The sequence below is a fragment of the Engystomops pustulosus genome, chromosome 11 (genome assembly GCF_040894005.1).
Source record: "Engystomops pustulosus chromosome 11, aEngPut4.maternal, whole genome shotgun sequence".
NCBI lineage: Eukaryota > Metazoa > Chordata > Amphibia > Anura > Leptodactylidae > Engystomops > Engystomops pustulosus.
In genome coordinates this window covers 10,564,026-10,582,563 of record NC_092421.1, presented here as the reverse complement: position 1 = coordinate 10,582,563, position 18,538 = coordinate 10,564,026, and the positions used below count along the sequence as shown (strand labels likewise).

General features: G+C 44.2%; 1 protein-coding gene across 1 annotated transcript in view; it reads left to right on the top strand.

Moving 5' to 3' along the window:
• The window catches only part of P2RX3 (purinergic receptor P2X 3), a 33,120-nt gene extending 15,178 nt beyond the window's left edge, over positions 1 to 17,942 (top strand). Inside the window, exons 8-12 of the mRNA XM_072130376.1 lie at positions 305 to 441; positions 13,214 to 13,307; positions 14,784 to 14,849; positions 16,411 to 16,488; positions 16,590 to 17,942. Of these exons, the coding sequence (XP_071986477.1) occupies positions 305 to 441; positions 13,214 to 13,307; positions 14,784 to 14,849; positions 16,411 to 16,488; positions 16,590 to 16,706 (492 nt within the window). The 3' untranslated portion in view covers positions 16,707 to 17,942. The remainder of the gene's footprint in view (positions 1 to 304; positions 442 to 13,213; positions 13,308 to 14,783; positions 14,850 to 16,410; positions 16,489 to 16,589) is intronic.
• Positions 17,943 to 18,538: the final 596 nt, after the last annotated feature.

Sequence of the window (18,538 nt, the reverse complement as noted above, 5' to 3'; positions counted from 1 at the left end):
GGTAGCATAACAGGAGTAGGTTTCCTTATCCCATCCTGAAAAACTTATTTTCATATTTCCCAGAATCCCCTGGTGGAGCATCAATGGTTGTAAGTCTCCACACACCTACAAGGTGGCTTATAAGGAAAACTCTTACTCCTTGACCCCAAAGTAAATTGTTATTTCGAATGTAATATGGAATGGTGCCAATAGGAAGTTCAATTTATCCCACATAAAACAAGCCCTCTTATGGTTTTCAAACCCCTTTAAGATGTCCTCAGCACAACCTGTACATCTGCCTTATGTATTACACCTTGTCTTGCAGGGAGGGGTGCTGAGTATAAAGATTGGTTGGCTCTGTGACCTGGACCAGTCTTGGGATCTGTGCGTTCCCCGTTACAGCTTTACCAGACTGGACAGTGTTTCCGAGAAGAACAACGTTTCCCCTGGATATAACTTCAGGTATTTCTATGTTTCTTGGTTTGTAGAAGTGGACGTCCCGTCCCCAGTTGAGTACATGCTCATGGGTGGGGATCAGATGACACACTGTTATGCGCATTTCTATCTAGGAAATAAAATTTCGAAGGTTATTGTGCGTCTGAGGTCACAGGTATAATACCTGTATATACCTATATACAGACCCCATAGATAATATCAAAGAACAATAGACAACAATCACATATGTATAATCACCAAGACTTAAAAGCAACCCACAAAAACAGTCCATGGTTTTTATGGGTTTTTATGGGTTGTTTTTAAAGGGAACCTACCACCACAAATCTACCTATAAAGGTAGATTGGGTGGTAGGTGGATCAATGGGACGTGAGGATAGCCCTTTTTTGGGCTAATCCTCACGTCCCTGCACTTTTTTAATAACTTTTATTAGATATTTATTCAAATTTACTTATGCGGCTACTGGGGCGTGGAGTAGCCGCATATGAGATTACATGAGTCGGCTACTCCATGCCCCGGTACCCACTTTACCCCTCCTACTCACCCATCTTCGGTGCGCAGCTCCGCGTAGCTGCGCGCCCTCGTCCGGCGATCCTGCCGTCTGCGCATGTGCAGAAGAGCAGGCCCGCGCCTGCGCGGTCACTACTCCGAAACAGGCGCGGGCCTGCTCTTCTGCGCATGCGCAGACGGCAGGATCGCCGGACGAGGGGGCGCAGCTACGCGGAGCTGCGCGCCGAAGATGGGTGAGTAGGAGGGGTAAAGTGGCTACCGGGGCGTGGAGTAGCCGCCTCATGTAATCTCATATGCGGCTACTCCACGCCCCAGTAGCCGCATAAGTAATTTTGAATAAATATCTAATAAAAGTTATTAAAAAAGTGCGGGGACGTGAGGATTAGCCCTTAAAAGGGCTATCCTCACGTCCCATTGATCCACCTACCACCCAATCTACCTTTATAGGTAGATTTGTGGTGGTAGGTTCCCTTTAAGTCTTGGTGATTATACATATGTGATTGTTGTATATTGTTAATAAAATGTATCGATTGTGTACAAATTGTTGTCTATTGTTCTTTGATATTTACTATGGGGTCTGTATATAGGTATATATATCTTCTTTGTAGCAGGCCTTGTTTTTTATAATTTATCTGGATAATTGTTATTCTCAGTTATAATACCTGACCTGCTCCTGCCGAATCAGAGAACAGATCACAAATAAATATAAACAAAAAAAAATATAATACCAACCTATCATATACACTACAGGCGGTCCCCTACTAAAGGACACCCGACTTACAGACGACCCTTAGTTACAGACGGACCCCTCTGCCCCCTGTGACCTCTGGTGACCTCTCTGGATGTTACTATAGTCCCAGACTGCAATGATCAGCTGTAAGGTGTCTGTAATGAAGCTTTATTCATAATCCTTGGTCCCATTACAGCAAAAAATTTAAAACTCCAATTGTCACTGGGGCAAAAAAAAAATTGTCTGGATCTACAATTATAAAATATACAGTTTCGATTTACAAATAAATTCGACCTATGGACCTTATCTTGTACGTAACCCGGGGACTTCCTGTATAAGACATAAGAAAAAAACATGGTGGAATCAGGGCCAAGAGGTAAAACTTTGCAGAGTATCAGAAGTCCCTGGTACCTGAGGGGGTCATATATGAGAGAGCTGTGGAGGAGGGCGCCCTCTTACATTTTGCCTTGGGACCCACAACCTCCCAGTTACAATTTGGGCAGAATTGTTTTTCTTTTTGCTTGAATCTCTCTTCTACAATTTACATCAAGATTAAAATTTGACACTTTTTGACAATATTTTTGCCAAAAAAATGGAATTAAAGAAGACAAGTGCAATATATCCAAACTTTCGAGGCGCTCATCCGGTAAAAAAAACCCCATATATTTATTAAACTACCGTATATACTCGAGTATAAGCCGACCCAAGTATAAGCCGAGGCCCCTAATTTTACCACAAAAACCTGGTAAAACATATATTTTTTTACTCGAGTACAAGCCGAGTTTGGGGTTTCAGCACATCTTTTGTGCTGAAAAAATAGGCTTATACTCGAGTACTTAAAGATAGGTAGTCCGTGGCACATAGCACTACCAATCAATGACGTGTCCGCTTTCCATTCAAAGCGCGTCTCCCGACTAATTTTTTTTTATTGGAATTTTTCACAACAAATACAAAGCTTGGTATTAGATACAGATATATTACGTTACATTGGTACCTTGTTTACGTGTGATAATATATTTAAATCCGCATTGGAATAGATATCTTAAAGGTTTGTATATTGGATAAATACCAACAAGACAATTGAATAACGTAACTGTTAACGTAAATTCCCTACAGACCGCCCACTAACTTTAGACGTCTACGGGTGCAGGTCCCGAGTCTGCAGTAACACCTTTAGGGTGATGGCACATGTGTCGTTTTGAACGCGTTTTTGGGCCATTTTTAAGCAGTCCGTCAAAAAATGCATGCGTTTTTGAAAAATGCATGCGTTTTTTTTTAAAACGCATCCGTTTTTGACAGGTTTGATCAATTATCCTAATTGAAACTGGTCAAAAACGCACATGCGTTTTTTTATGGACTGCTTAAAAAGGGCCCAAAAACGCATTCAAAACGCCACGTGTGCCATCACCCTTAGATGTTGCTGCACTTTTCTACTTCTCCCGCGCCAGCTGTGGGAGTTGGACCGGGTCTCCGGATGTCAGAGATATCCGGAGACCCTAAGGAGAAGGGAGACGCAGTTCATTACCGATTCTCCCTTCTCCACTCCGCACAGCATCGCGCTGAAGTGTAATGCACGGAGGAGAAGAGCCTGCGCTGTCATGTGACCGCTGTGTCTAAAGGGGGTTAACCAGAGCTGCTGGGCCTAATTAGACCCAGTCCAGCCCTGATCAGAATCCCCGGTCACAGTTGTTGTTCCCACTGTAACTCAGGGTGCAGTCACACCCCCCCCCTTAAAAAAAAATCCCCAGTTACACTACAAAAAGCATCGCCATAGTTGCCTGGTTTGCCCGAGACTACACATATTGGGGCAGATTTACTTACCCGTCCATTCGCTATCCAGCGGCGCGTTCTCTGCGGAGGATTTGGGTCTTCCGGCGATTCAATAAGGTAGTACACCCGATGTCCACCAGTGTGCGCCAAAATCCCGGGGAAATATTCGGATAACCCGTCAGAAAAACGCGATTCGGGCCCTTAGTAAATGACCCCCATTATATTTCAAAATGACCAAAACAAAATAGGGAATTCATTAATACTGTTCATTTTGAGTTAATTTGAATATTAAAAAAAATGTACTGTAAATTATAAAAAAAAAAATCTTTAAACTTTTAATATGTTTTATGGCCCTGAAACCGCCACGTACGAAAATTTGCTAAAATACCCCGGTCACTAGAGCCTTTTCAGGCCGCGTCAGTATGGGGGGTTACTATTTGTATTATCTATAACTGGGTTAGGTTGTTCCTGACAATTTACTTTATGGGGGCCATTTACTAAGGGCCCGATTCGCGTTTTCCCGACGTTTTACCCGAATATTTCCGATTTGCGCCGATTGTACCTGAATTGCCCCGGGATTTTGGCGCACGCGATTGGATTGTGGCGCATCGGCGCCGGCATGCGCGCGACGGAAATCGGGGGGCGTGGCCGAACGAAAACCCGATGTATTCGGAAAAAACGCCGCTTTTAAGAACGGAAAATGTGTCGCTCGGGACGCGCTTACCTTCACTCAGCCCGAGCCGGTGAACTCCAGCGCGGTCAGATGCTTTTCAGCGCAGCAGCGCCACCTGGTGGACGGCGGAGGAACTACCTTATTAAATCCCTGCCGGACCCGGATCCAGCGCAGAGAACGCGCTGCTGGATCGCGAATGGACCGGGTAAGTAAATCTGCCCCTATATCTTAAGCCGAATCACCTACTGCTTCAAGGGGGAGGGAGGGAAACAATTCCATCCATGAGTCCCACATATAGCGGAAGGAAGATGAGGAGTTGGATTTATATTGTATAATCTTTCATATGTGCAGTGTTCTGCCAGTAGATCATTTCATGTCAGGAGTGTGGAGGGGTTTCTTTTTCCATCTTCTAGCTATGAGCAGTTTTTCAGAGAGCAGGATGTGGCCTACCAGTTTTCAGGAACGAGAAGGAATTTTGTCTATTCCTACTCCCAATATGGCCAATAATTTGTTTTTGGAGACCTTGGAGCAGAGGTCAAAGACCTTCTCCCAAAAGATATTGTCATGGGTGCTCACGTCGCTTCTCTCTGGCCTCCAGCTCCCTGCTATGCTGTCTTACCTCTCCACGTTCCTGCTCCGCTACTCGCAGCTCGGTGTGCGCGCCGGTGCTCGAGGATATAAAGAGCCAGCGCACCACTGATTGGTGCTGGCCATTTCCAGTAATTGAATAAAAGCCGGCCTCTCCCAGCATTCCCGGCCTGATCTTTCGTTGCCTAGTGCCTGTCTGCTGATTTCCCATTGTGAACCCGGTTCTGTTCCTGACTTTGACTCCGTGCTGCCTGCCCTGACCTTCTGCTTTGTCCCTGACGTTGATTCCGTGCTGCCTGTCTTGACCTCTTGCATGTCCCCGACCACGTTTCTGCCTCACGACTTTCTATCACGCCTTGGGCACTACCACGGGTAAAGTGCCTGTGGAGCGACCTGGTGGTACCCAGCCGCAGCAAGTCCATCCAGCTTTGCGACAGCCTCTGGTGAAAACCAGGTGCCACTTAGATTCCGCACTCAGGTGTCGGCTTACACCCTCACTCGCGGTGGAACAGAGTGGTACATCTCAGATCCTGACAGTAAGATTCGGCTATATATTCCGCTACCTGAACTGGCTTATCGTGGCACGACAGTCCCAGCAGATTGCCATACAAGGTCAGTAGCTCGAACAAGCCACCTGCATTCTACAGCAGCTATTGACCTCCCAGTAGCCACATCGAGTTCCTTCAGTTTGTCTACCTTCCACAGAACCTAGGCTGAGGCTCTCTATGCCTTCCAAATATTATGGGGATGCAAAGTTGTGCAGAGGCTTTATTACCCAGTGCTCCTTGCTTATTGAACTTATGCCTACACAATTCGCAACTGAACGGTCGAGAGTGGCTTTCATGTTCAGTCTTTTCTCTCTGGAAAAGCCCTGGCATGAGCCACTCTCCTCTGGGACAGGGGACATCCAGTTACAGCAGACATCACCAAATTCCGTGCTGAACTACAGACTGTCTCCGAGCAACCAGCCCGGGTGTCTTCGGCTTGGGCTGCCCTTCTGAACTTGTGCCAAGGGGACTCCTCTGTGGGTGACTATGCGGTACAATTCCATACACTGGCTTCTAAACTTTCCTGGAATGAAGCAGCCTTGGTCACCACCTTTAAAAAGGGACTGTCTAGTCAGATCAAAGACGCCCTGTCTGCATGGGACCTGCCGTAAAACCTGAGTGGTCTAATCTCCTTGGCCACTTGGATAGACATCTGCTTCTCTGAACATTTTTCCCGCCTGGCTCCAGTTTTCCAAAGATCACCTCTACCGTCTCTGCTACTGAAAAGCCCATGCAGGTGGGTAAGACCCGGCTAACACCCCAAGAAGCGCTCCAGACGTAGACAGGGAAATCTCTGCATCTACATCAATATATCTGAAGTAGAATCACTGGCAACACTTCTTCACCATCTTACATTCAGTAACCACCCAGGAAACAAGCCACTATCACAAACCGATGGAGGTGAGCTCTTCAGTCAGTAAGATCCAAACATCAAAAGGGAAGAAGAGTAAAGCAAGGCAGCCCTCACCAATGTTAATGTTCTCTTTATTCAAAACTTCAGCATGACAGACAGCGTGCAAGCCTCGGAAGGTCGACGTGCCGTTTCACGCTAAATGAGAGCCTCCTCTAGCCTTGGTGAGTGCTGCCTTGCTTTACTCTTCCTTTTTGATGTTTGAATCTCTGCAGTTACTGTGCCAGGCCGGAACACTTCCTCCAGTCGTGTCCAGTGCTTCCTCAGTGTCCAGGAAGTCATTCTCACCTAAGGTTCCTTGGAGGAGCATCCCTAGGCAAGAGTAAAGCTTCTGCATGCCTGCATCTTCCAATTCTGCTCAGCTTTGGATCCAGTGATCCTGTTCATGTCTCATGTCATTGTGGGTTTTTCGCTAAAACCTTCCCCGCTGCAAAGAGGAATTACTCCGTTGGAGATCATGAACTTCTGGCTATTAACCCCTTAAGGACGGAGGGTTTTCCGGCTCATTTCTCGCTCTCCAACTTCAAAAATCCATAACTTTTTCATTTTTACGTGTACAGACCTGTGTGAGGGCTTATTTTGTGCGTAACAAATTTTACTTTCCCGTAATGTTATTTATTTTAACATGCCGTGTACTGCGAAGCTGAAAAAAAATTCCAAATGTGGAAAAATTGAAAAAAAACCGCACGTGCGTCACGTTCTTGTGGGCTCAGTTTTTACGACTTTCACTCTTCGCTCCAAATAACACGCCTACTTTATTCTTTGGTTCGGTGCGATCGCGGTGATACCAAATTTATATAGGTTTTATTGTGTTTTAATACATTTTCAAAAATTAAACGAATGTGTACAAAAAAGAAAAAAATTTTTTTGCCATCTTCTGACGCTAATAACTTTTTCATACTTTGGCGCACGGAAATGTGTGAGGGGTCATTTTTTGCGAAATGAGGCGACGTTTTCATTGCTACCATATGAGGTCTGTGCGACATTTTGATCATTTTTTATTTCATTTTTTATGTTATGTAAAAAGGTGTAAAAGTCGCATTTCGGACATTTGGGCGCCATTTCCCGCCTCGGAGGTCACCGCCGGCCGTAACCGTTTTTATATTTTGATAGATCGGGCATTTTGGGACGCGGCGATACCTAATATGTCTGTGATTTTTACTGTTTGTTATGTTTTATATCCGTTCTAGGGAAAGGGGGGTGATTTGAACTTTTAATATTTTATTAATTTTTTTTATTTTTTAAACTTTTTTTTTTCTTTTTTTTTTTACTATTTTTTAGACCATCTAGGGTACAATAACCCTAGATGATCAGATCGCTCCTACCATATACTGCAATACTACAGTATTGCAATATATGGCGTTTTTGCAGGTCTTACATTACAATGAGCCACTGGCTCATTGTAACGAACCTGCATAAACCATGTAGCCTCGTGTCAAGAGAAGACCCGAGGCTACCATGGTAACCGATCGCCGCCCCCCGATGACGTTCGGGGGCGTGGCGATCGAAAAAAAGATGGCGGCGCCCGCGCGCCGCCGTCTTTTAAACGCCGCCCGCGACTTTGCGGGCGGCGTTTAGAGGGTTAATAGCCGCGATCGGTGCAAGCACCGACCGCGGTTATTAGCGGTGGGGGTTTTGTGCAAAATGCAAAAACCCCCACCTCTGTATGAAGAGGACTCAGCCCGTGAGCCCTCTTCATACTTCCCTTATACCTCTGCGCCGTAGAGCTACGGCGCAGAGCGTTAAGGGGTTAAACTTGCCTTGGAAGAAGGGCGCTATCTTTTGGAAGGAGTTCGTCATCCGGTCTGTATATATACGGACCACAATAATCTCCCGTACCTCCAAAATGCTCAGCGCCTCAACCCACGACAGGTTCGCTGGTGCCTTTTCTTTTCACACTTATTGACACGATATTGACTTGGGAATACTGCTCTCGAGTGGCTGGGCATCTTAGGGTGCAGCGCTTAGTAGCCCTCATTTCTCGTTACTATTGGTGGTCAGACCTGGTCAAAGATGTGCTGGATTTTGTGGGTTCCTGAACTTCCTGTGCTCGTAACAAGCCATCTCGCCTAAAACTTGCTGGCCTCCTGTGGATGCTACCCAGCTGCCCGTGGACTCACGTGGCCACGGACTTTGTTACGGATCTGTCATCTGGGTGGTAACTGACCGTTTCTCCAAGATGTCCCATTTTGTTCTGCTGCCAGGTCTGCCGTCAGCTTTTCGTCTGGCCATTCTGTTCTTCCTCCATATTATCCAGCTACATGGACTCCCTCGGCACATTATCTTGGAATGTGGGGTCCAGATTCTGGCGTTCCCTCTGTAATCAACTGCAGGTAAAGCTGGACTTCTCTGCATACCATCCTCAGACTAACGGCAGAGAGAGTCAACCAAACTCTGGTATATAAACCTGTACCCTTATAATCTAAGCACATTGTCAGCACACAACATCTCACAGCACAGAGGGATCATGAAGTGTCTGCTCACACTCTGGAATTTTACACTGACCATCACTGAGTGATAGGAGCTAAAACAGCAATAACACTGAGTAACAATGTAAAGTAAGGGGTTAAAAATTATCTTTATAGTGTAAATATTACCACTGGATTAAAATGTAAGAATTTTCTTTCATGGAAAAAACCCTTTTAGTAGTTTTTAAATAAACATATGCATTTATTTTTCCTAGATGAGTGCCTTGAAAGGGTTTTTTGGACTTACAAGTATCTCACAGATCTAACAATAAAGGGTTTTCAAAATAGAGATACACTTTGGCATTAACTTACCATAATGATTCACAATTCTGGGGAAATTTTCTTTTTTGCCTCTACAGTTGCTGAGATGTCATCCCCATTATCTTACTATTCAAATCCTCTATGTTGTCACAGAGGAGGTGCTGGAGAGAATGAGGGTGTGTGTGTTATGATAATCTTCTCTGACAGTGTCCTTTCAGCAGCAGGCAGTGTCAGAGAAGCTGCTGTGAAGTGCAATGTGTGATCTCTGTATGCTTATTTAGAGGCTGTGATCACACATTGCATTTACATTCTTTAAAACTTTATTTAAACCGTGTTTACATAGACATTGGGGGTCATTTACTAAGGGCCCGAATCGCGTTTTCCCGACGTGTTACCCGAATATTTCCGATTTGCGCCGATTGTACCTGAATTGCCCCGGGATTGTGTCGCATGCGATCGGATTGTGGCGCATCGGCACCGGCATGCGCGCGACGGAAATCGGGGGGCGTGGCCGAACGAAAACCCGACGTATTCGGAAAAACTGCCGCATTTAAAAACCGAAAAAGTGTCGCTTGGGGAGCGCTTACCTTCACCTGGTCCGAGGTGGTGCATTCCGGCGCGTGGAAATGATTTTCAGCGCAGCAGCGCCACCTGGTGGACGGCGGAGGAACTGCCTTCATGAATCCCGTCCGGACCCGAATCCAGAGCAGAGAACGCGCCGCTGGATCGCGAATGGGCCGGGTAAGTAAATTTGCCCCATTATGTTACTGAAATGTTAACTGAATGGTAATGCGATGTTAATATGGTGTTAATGTCAACACATTTACTAAAGGTTGCGTGGTGCACTTTTGTCGGACCGTGCACGTTTTTTAAGGCTAAAACGGCTTGCATAGGTATTTAACCCCTTAAGGACGCAGCCATTTTGTAGCTTAAGGCTCAGCCCGATTTTTTGGATTCTGACTTGCGTTTCTTTATACGGTTATAACTTTTGAACACTGTTACTTATCAAAGCGATTCTGAGATTGTTTTTTCCCCACATGTTGTACTTCATTTTAGTGGTAAATTTTGGCAGATAAGTTTTGCGTTTATTTACAAAAAAAAAGAAAATATGATACATTTTTGGAAAAATTTGCCATTTTCGAAATTCAAAATCATTGCGTTTTCAGGCAGATCGATTTACCACCTAAATACCTTGCTGAATAACATTTCCCATTTGTCTACTTTACATTTTCATAATTTCTGAAATGTTTGGATAATTTATTTTGATGTCACGCGGCTTACAAATAGAATATCGCTTTTCCGGATTTTCAGAATTGACTATTTTGGGGATAAATACAGTTTTGAATGAAATTTTACATATTTAGCATCAAAAACCCCCTATATAACCAACCCATTTTCAAATCTGCACCCCTCAAACTATCAGAAACAGCATTTACAAAGATTGTTAACCCCTTGAGATCTTCATAGTAATTGAATCAAAATGGAGGTGAAATTTAGAATGGTCAAATTGTGCCGGTTATACGTTCATTTAGCCCTAAAATTTACACATTTCCAAAAGATAAAAAGAGAAAACGCACCATAAAATTTGTTCTGCAATTTCTCCTGAGTACAGAGACCCCCCACATGTGGCAGTGACTTGTGTTATGGGCGCACAGCGAGGTGCAGAAGGGAAGGAGGGCCCTGCAGCTGCCAGGATTTTAGTTTCCTCATTGGCCCCTTTTGAAGGCTATAAAATTTTAGCTTTTTCGTTATCGGGGCCATGTGATGCCATTTTTTTTGCGGGATGAGATGCTTTTTCCAGTGTTACCATTTTTGGGTTTGTATCACCTATTGTTGCAAATTTAGGAACTTTTTTTGAGGACATGAGTAGAAAAGCATCAATTCTGTACTGGATTTTTTACTTCTTTTTTTTTTGGTGTTCACCGTATAGACTAATAATCATGTTATCTTTATTCTATGGGTCGATACGATTCCGGGGATACCAGACATGAATATATTTTCTTACGTTTTACTAAATTTGTCAAACAAAACCCTAATGTGGGGAAAAATCTATCATTTATGTATTGCCGTCTTCCAAGTGGCATAACATTGTTACTTTTTTGGCTACGGAGCTGGTTGATGGCTTGTTTTTTGCGGGACATGTTGTACTTTGCACCAGTATCATGTCGGAGTACATATGGTTTTTTGATCACATTTTATAGCATTTTTTGTGGGATTGAAAAGGTAAAAATCATAATTTTTGGAGGGTTTATAACAGTTTTTTTTTACGGCGTTTATCGTGGGGGTTCAATAATGATTTACTTTTATTCTACGGGTTGTTATGGACGCGGTGATACTATATATGTGGGGTTTGTGTTATGATTTAGACTTTTTTTTGAGTTATATGTCTCTTTATATCTTTTATACCATGGGACATGAACAAGTAATCATCTGATTGCTTGTTCATGATAATATTCTGCAATACTCATGTATTGCAGAGTATTATCAGTGTCAGCCTATACACTTGCATAGGCTGGCACTGTGCCAGTAAGATGACGTCACCGACGCCATCTTACCGGCAATTCTTGCAGGTAACTCTGGGGTCCAGATCGTTACTATAGCAACGATCGGCGCCCCCCGAAAACGGTTCGGGGGGGGGGGGGGCGATCGTGGGGGAAAGAACCCCCAGCTGACCGCGGCATTTAACGGGTTAAGCACCCGCGATCGGAGACAACTCCGATCGCGGGTGTTACACTGGGGTGCCGGCTATCAGTCACAGCCGGCACCCCGTGTTTCCCGATGCCGGTTCAGCTCAGATCTTGAGCCGAACCGGCATCAGCTCAGCGTCCGATATATCGGACGCTGAGCGTTAAGAGTTTAAGAATTGTTTGCGCTGAGAAAGTGTTGCCTGCGACCCATATTCCATGCAATACAAATTAAGGGGCGTGCCGTTGGATGGTCCGATTGATTTGGACTGTGCGCCGTATTTAATTTTTAAATTAAGCTGCACCACAAAAAAGATGGAGAACTCTCAACATTCATGATTTCTGGCGCACGGTCTAAATGAATCGCTGCATGCACAGACAGTGCACTTTTAGTGAACTGTCTGAATTTGTAAGTAAATGGGACAGATTTACTTACCCGGTCCATTCGCGATCCAGCGGCGCCTTCTCTGCCGTGGATTCGGGTCTTTCGGCGATTCACTAAGGCAGTTCCTCCGACGTCTATCAGGTGTCGCTGCTGCGCTGAAGTTCATCGGAATGTACTGATCTTCACCAAGCCTGGCCGAGTGCAGGTAAGCGCGAGTCCAGCAACACTTTTTTTTTTTAAAATGCAGTGTTTTTTCGAATCCATTGGGTTTTCGTAGGCCAATACAGGGAAAATCGGCGCAAATCGGAAATATTCGGTTAACCCATCGCAAAAACTTGAATCGGGCCCTTAGTAAATGACCCCCAATGTGTCCAATTTGTGAACCCAGCCAGAGAGATCACACTGTGTGCCGACAGGAGGCAAAGGACCCAAGAGTTTGCAGCAGACAGTGTAATCTTTCTTTTTTTCATGCACTGCATTTACATTGTGTTCACCTTGTGTTTTACAGTATGCTAACGAAATGTTAAAAATGTATTTACATTATTTTTACATTTAGTTAACATTCCATTTACGTAAATGATGTGTAACACTGAAGATAAATAATAATAATAATTCTTTATTCATATAGCGCACACAGATTAAGCAGCGCTGCACAAAGCATGTCAAATTGGTCCCTGTCCCCATGGGGCTCACAACCTAACAGTATGTTTTGGAGTGTGGGAGGAAACCAGAGTACCCGGAGGAAACCCACACAAACACGGAGAGAACATACAAACTCTTTGCAGATGTTGACCTGGGTGGGACATGAACCCAGGACCCCAGCGCTGCAAGGCAGAAGTGCTACCCATTCAGCCACCGTGCCGCCCATGCAAAGTTTTAACACAGTGTCAAGATGAGCATAGACATAGACAGGAGTATATCTTCTCTGACACTGTCTGCTGCTGATTGGACAACGTCAGAATAGATTATCATAAAAAAAACAGCCCCTTCTCTGCTCCAGCACCTCCTCTCTGTCAGTGGAGAGGATTATAATGGTCAGATACTGGGATTGATATCTCGGCAACAGGGGGGGCTATGGAGAAAACTGCCTCAGAATCTGTAAAGCAAACCCCACAGAATTCTATGGTAATACCATGTGTGAGGTGCTGAAACATCCTCTTTCATTTAAGTTTAAGTGTTAATTTATACATAACTGGGTAAGAAGATACATACTGTATGTAGACATCCTTTATCATGTCTTCTCTTGGTTTCAGGTATGCCCGATACTACATGCGTCCTGATGGCTCAGAGTTTCGGACTTTGATCAAGGCATTTGGCATAAGAATTGATGTCCTCGTTTATGGCAATGTAAGCTTAAAGCAATAAACAACACGTGCGAAAGGAGATGATCATATATAGTCCTCATATCCAATTATGTTCGGCCAATGATGACTAATCTGAGACAACTAATAATTGACTATAGTCAAGCATATGAAGGTGTTCAGTCTGTGTAGCCATATCTTAAAAAAACTGATCGTAATTTGAAAGTAATTCTAAAGACAGAAAAATCTGTTCTGCAGCTACAGGTCATAAATCTTTTTCAGTAGCAGTAAAGTGGGAGGAGACTAACCCCTTCCTGTTTCTGTTCTTAAGCTGAGTCAAATTTAGGCTGCCCATAGCTCCCATAATGCCTTTTGTTTTTCGCATTAAGTAATTTAGCAGTAAATCAAGTGAGATATCTACCAGTAAGTTGACACAATGCATAGTGTACATACAGGATGCATATGGGGACTAGCCTGGCAGTTTCCATCACATGGAGGAGTATGATATAAGTAGTAGAAACCAGCAGTGAAACAGTAATCTGAGTGTTTAGTCTGTGCTGAGGAAAACAGACATCGATTCCTTAGTTTATCTACTCCACGGGAAGACCCATTGAAAAGTCCTCACACACGCTGCTGCCATTGAGTTTTACCCATACAAACGCTTAGAACTGACAATTTTTTTTTTTTACTAAAACCAATATCATACTATTGCGGTGACATGCCTTTTCTTCTCTCCCCCAGTACATCCACATCATAAGGTAAAAAGAGAGACAGATAAAGTTCTATAGAATCATAGACTGGGATGGAGGGACTGATAGGGAACAGGGGAGATCTTGTATCTCACTATTCTGTGTAGGAGACACATTCAGGTCTGCTACATACACTGAGACCACTGTCACATGACCTCCTCCTCCTTCCTCCTCTGTGAGCAGGGAGCTGCAGCCCCTCCACACTGTGAAACAGTGTCTGTAAACATCTCTAAAGAATCACAGGAGAAATCGGCACAGCCAGGAGACACAGCTATTGCAGAGCCAGGCTAAACTGAGGAAGATAGCAAAGAAACTGCTGTACATAGCTAATCAATATAATAAGCAAAGTTGATCTACATTACAAGAGCTATTAATATGTGAGAAAAAAAATTGCATTTGTAATTTGTCAAATCCCACAAGTCACTAAAGTTGCCAAATTCCCAAAAAGTTGTATAAATACAATAAACTCAGTATAATCCACGTAAAACCATTTAATACTGTTAAAAAACTGTTCAGACTTACACAATACTAGGTTATACCACACTCATAATTTGATCCTATCCAATAAAACTTCATGAAAAAGTTCTGACTCACAATATACAAAAATATTCTTATGCTCTTTAGGATCCAAATCAACTTCATGGTTAGAGATTTAAAGGGATCTTTGATGAGACAACCCCTTTAATTATAAACCAGTATATTCTTGTTGTATTGGACTAATCTTGAATTCTGCTTTAGACTATTTGACTTCTGATGCCTCGTTTCTCTTCCAGGCTGGGAAATTCAATATTATTCCAACCCTTATCAACATTGTGGCGGCCTTTACGTCGGTCGGTGTGGTGAGTGGCTGTTTTTGGTCTATGAATGAGCATCTACAACCAAGTACGCCCCAAGGAAAATTTCTTTTTGGACAAATGTTGAAAATTAAATTTATTTTTTTTCATGTCTTATGGTAAAAATTTTATATTCAACATTTTTCAGCTACATTTTTTCCCTTTTTGGGATATTGGTTTGGTAGAGGTAGAAGCTTTTACCTTGTAAAAAGAGGGACAAAATGTTGTGATCTAATCAGTTGTTTGTGGGCGGGGTAATAAGGACTCTCCCTGTCAATCACTGTGTGTGGGTGGGGTAATCAGGACTCTCCCTGTCAATCCCTGTGTGTGGGCGGGGTAATCAGGACTCTCCCTGTCAATCCCTGTGTGTGGGTGGGGTAATCAGGACTCTCAATATCAATCCCTGTGTGTGGGAGGGGTAATCAGGACTCTCACTGTCAATCCCTGTGTGTGGGCGGGGTAATCAGGACTCTCAATATCAATCACTGTGCGTGTGGGGTAATCAGGACTCTCACTGTCAATCCCTGTGTGTGGGTGGGGTAATCAGGACTCTCAATATCAATCACTGTGTGTGGGCGGGATAATCAGGACTCTCACTGTCAATCACTGTGTGTGGGTGGGGTAATCAGGACTCTCAATATCAATCACTGTGTGTGGGCGGGATAATCAGGACTCTCACTGTCAATCACTGTGTGTGGGCGGGATAATCAGGACTCTCACTGTCAATCACTGTGTGTGGGTGGGGTAATCAGGATTCTCGCTGTCAATCCCTGTGTGTGGGTGGGGTAATCAGGACTCTCAATATCAATCACTGTGTGTGGGCGGGGTAATCAGGACTCTCACTGTCAATCCCTGTGTGTGGGTGGGGTAATCAGGACTCTCACTGTCAATCACTGTATGTGGGTGGGTAATCAGGACTCTCAATATCAATCACTGTGTGTGGGCAGGGTAATCAGGGCTCTCACTGTCAATCACTGTGTGTGGGCGGGGTAATCAGGACTCTCACTGTCAATCCCTGTGTGTGGGCGGGGTAATCAGGACTCTCAATATCAATCACTGTGTGTGGGCGGGGTAATCAGGACTCTCACTGTCAATCCCTGTGTTTGGGCGGGGTAGTTGGGAATCTCACTGTCAATCCCTCTGTGTGGGCAGAGTAATTAGGACTCTTTTGGTCTCTCGATAGATTCCAGTCAGGATTTACTTTTGCTGCAAACCATAAATACCAATATATCACAGGGTGCAGCTATTCTGCCTCTATCATCTATCTATCTCTCAGACTAACAAGCAGAGGTCTTAGGCTCATTTAACGGCAAAGAAAATTTCTACCATAACAAACTCCAAACTATCTTTTTATGCATTTGATAACATTCTGTCATTATTTGGTGAGAAGTCATTTGTCATTAAGAATCCTCCTACCTGACCCAGTACCCAACGTCTGGTCCCTCAGATTGATCTCCTGGCCAAGCCACCATGATGTTGTCCTAGCCTCTACGCCCCCTGCTGTAATGTGACCCCATTGCATTGCGTACTCCTGATCCTCCGTGTTGCGGTTCTGTTCCTCTTACAGGGCACTGTCCTATGTGATATCATCTTACTAAACTTCCTGAAAGGCGCAGATCAATACAAAGCTAAGAAGTTTGAGGAGGTACGCTGGTTGGTCCTGCTCTTCTTGACTTGTTTCCAGACATTGAGGCAGCTGAGTTACATTTTCTTCTTCTCTTTATACTTTTATTGCTTTTCTTGTAGATTTCTGATGCCACCCCTGCATTCGGCAGCAATGTGTTCAAAAGTGACCAGACTCTCACCGGTCGCGGGGATGAGAAAAGATCTACAGACTCCGGAGCTTTCTCCATAGGTTTATAGGTCTCCAACCATCAGAGCTTTATCTCCCGGGCTTCCTCTCTTTTACTATTTCTCTCAGTATTTTATGTATAGTTTTGCCTCTTTCCTGATTATCTCCTTCTATTCTATATTATGTTTACTTAAAGGGGTTTAGAAAACCCCTTATAAATACCCCATATGTTAAAGGGAGTCTTCCAGGTTCATAACAGCTCCTAAATCAGTAATAGCGCCATTATTAGTAGTAGGGAACTTTAGTAAGAGCCGAAAAATACATTTATGGCCACAAACTGATAAAGTAATGCAGAGATAAATATCTTTTTATGGATATCTTAGGGGATGTCCTGATTCTCCATATTTTCTTATGGAGAGATGAAAGTGCCCTGATCCTCCTATGGAAGGGTCACCCCTGTGGATGAGATTGGGATTTTCAGACATCAGTCTGTAGCTCATTTGCGCCCCCGCCCCTCCTGCACTTGCAGAATTGCGCCCGCCCCTCCTGCACTTGCAGAATTGCGCCCGCCCCTCCTGCACTTGCAGAATTGCGCCAGCCCCTCCTGCACTTGCAGAATTGCGCCAGCCCCTCCTGCACTTGCAGAATTGCTCCTGCCCCTCTTGCACTTGCAGAATTGCTCCTGCCCCTCCTGCACTTGCAGAATTGCTCCTGCCCCTCCTGCACTTGGATAATTGCTCCCACCCCTCCTCCACTTGCAGAATTGTACCCACCCCCACAGCACTTGTAGATTGATTTGCAAATCCATAAGAGAATAATTACCTCTACATTTCTCTGCATGTTTCTGCACCAATGAACGTCTTCTACACGGATCTGTTATCTATTTGGGGGGCATTGTTCTCCTGAAATGCTCCCTAGAGAGAAGTCTCCTATGTGTGACCTTCATGAATGAGCTGTAAAGAGCTGCTTCTTCTGTTCCAGCCTGTCCGTGGTCTACTGCTGTCTGGTGGCAGGAGCCTTCTAACAAGAGTGGACTACTCAAAGTTTCTTCCCTCCTTATCCATCTTAGTGTTGCTCCCCTGGCCCTTCCTCTGACATTTTTGTCCATGTATATAGGAGAACATACTGAACACGTACTGTAATCTTCAGTATTTCCAAGCAGAGTTTGGGTGTATTAGCTCCACGTACAACCCTTCATTCTACCTCCATGTCTACATGTAAATATTACTGTGTGTAACACTTCTTTGTAACGTTAAGTATCCACTCCCTTTAAGGGAACCTGTCACCAGGGACCTCATTTTCACTCAAGACAGGTTACAGAAGCCTATTACATATACAGTGCACATCTGCCTGTCTGCTTTCTCTAAGCATTTGCATTGCAATATAATTGTGTGATATAAATTACCTTGCACCCTGACAGAATCCTCTGTGTAGTCCCAGGGGTTTGGTTTTGGTTTGGCTGCATTTCACAAAATAAAATGTGACTTGTCTGTGCTGCGGACTCTTCAGCTCTCAGCCCCCACCTTTGTGCTCCTGCACAGTTCCTCCCTCCTGCTCCTCCACAGAGGTCACAGCCTGGTGAGATGACATCAGTGGGAGGAGGGAGGAGCTGTTCAGGAGCACAAAGGTGGGAGCCAAGAGCTGAGCTGTCTGCAGCACAGACAAGTCACATGTTGTTTTTTGCAATGCATCCAAAGCAAAGCCCAACCCCAAGGACTAAACAGAGGATTCTATCAGGGTGCAAAGTAAGTTATAACACACAATTATTTTGTAATGCAAATGCTTAGAAAAGGCACAAATACATACTTGCACTGCAGGTGTGATGGGCTTCTGTAAGCTGCCTTTAGAGAAAATGAGGTCCCTGGTGACAGGTTCCTTTTGAAGGAGTTTTACCATAGGCACA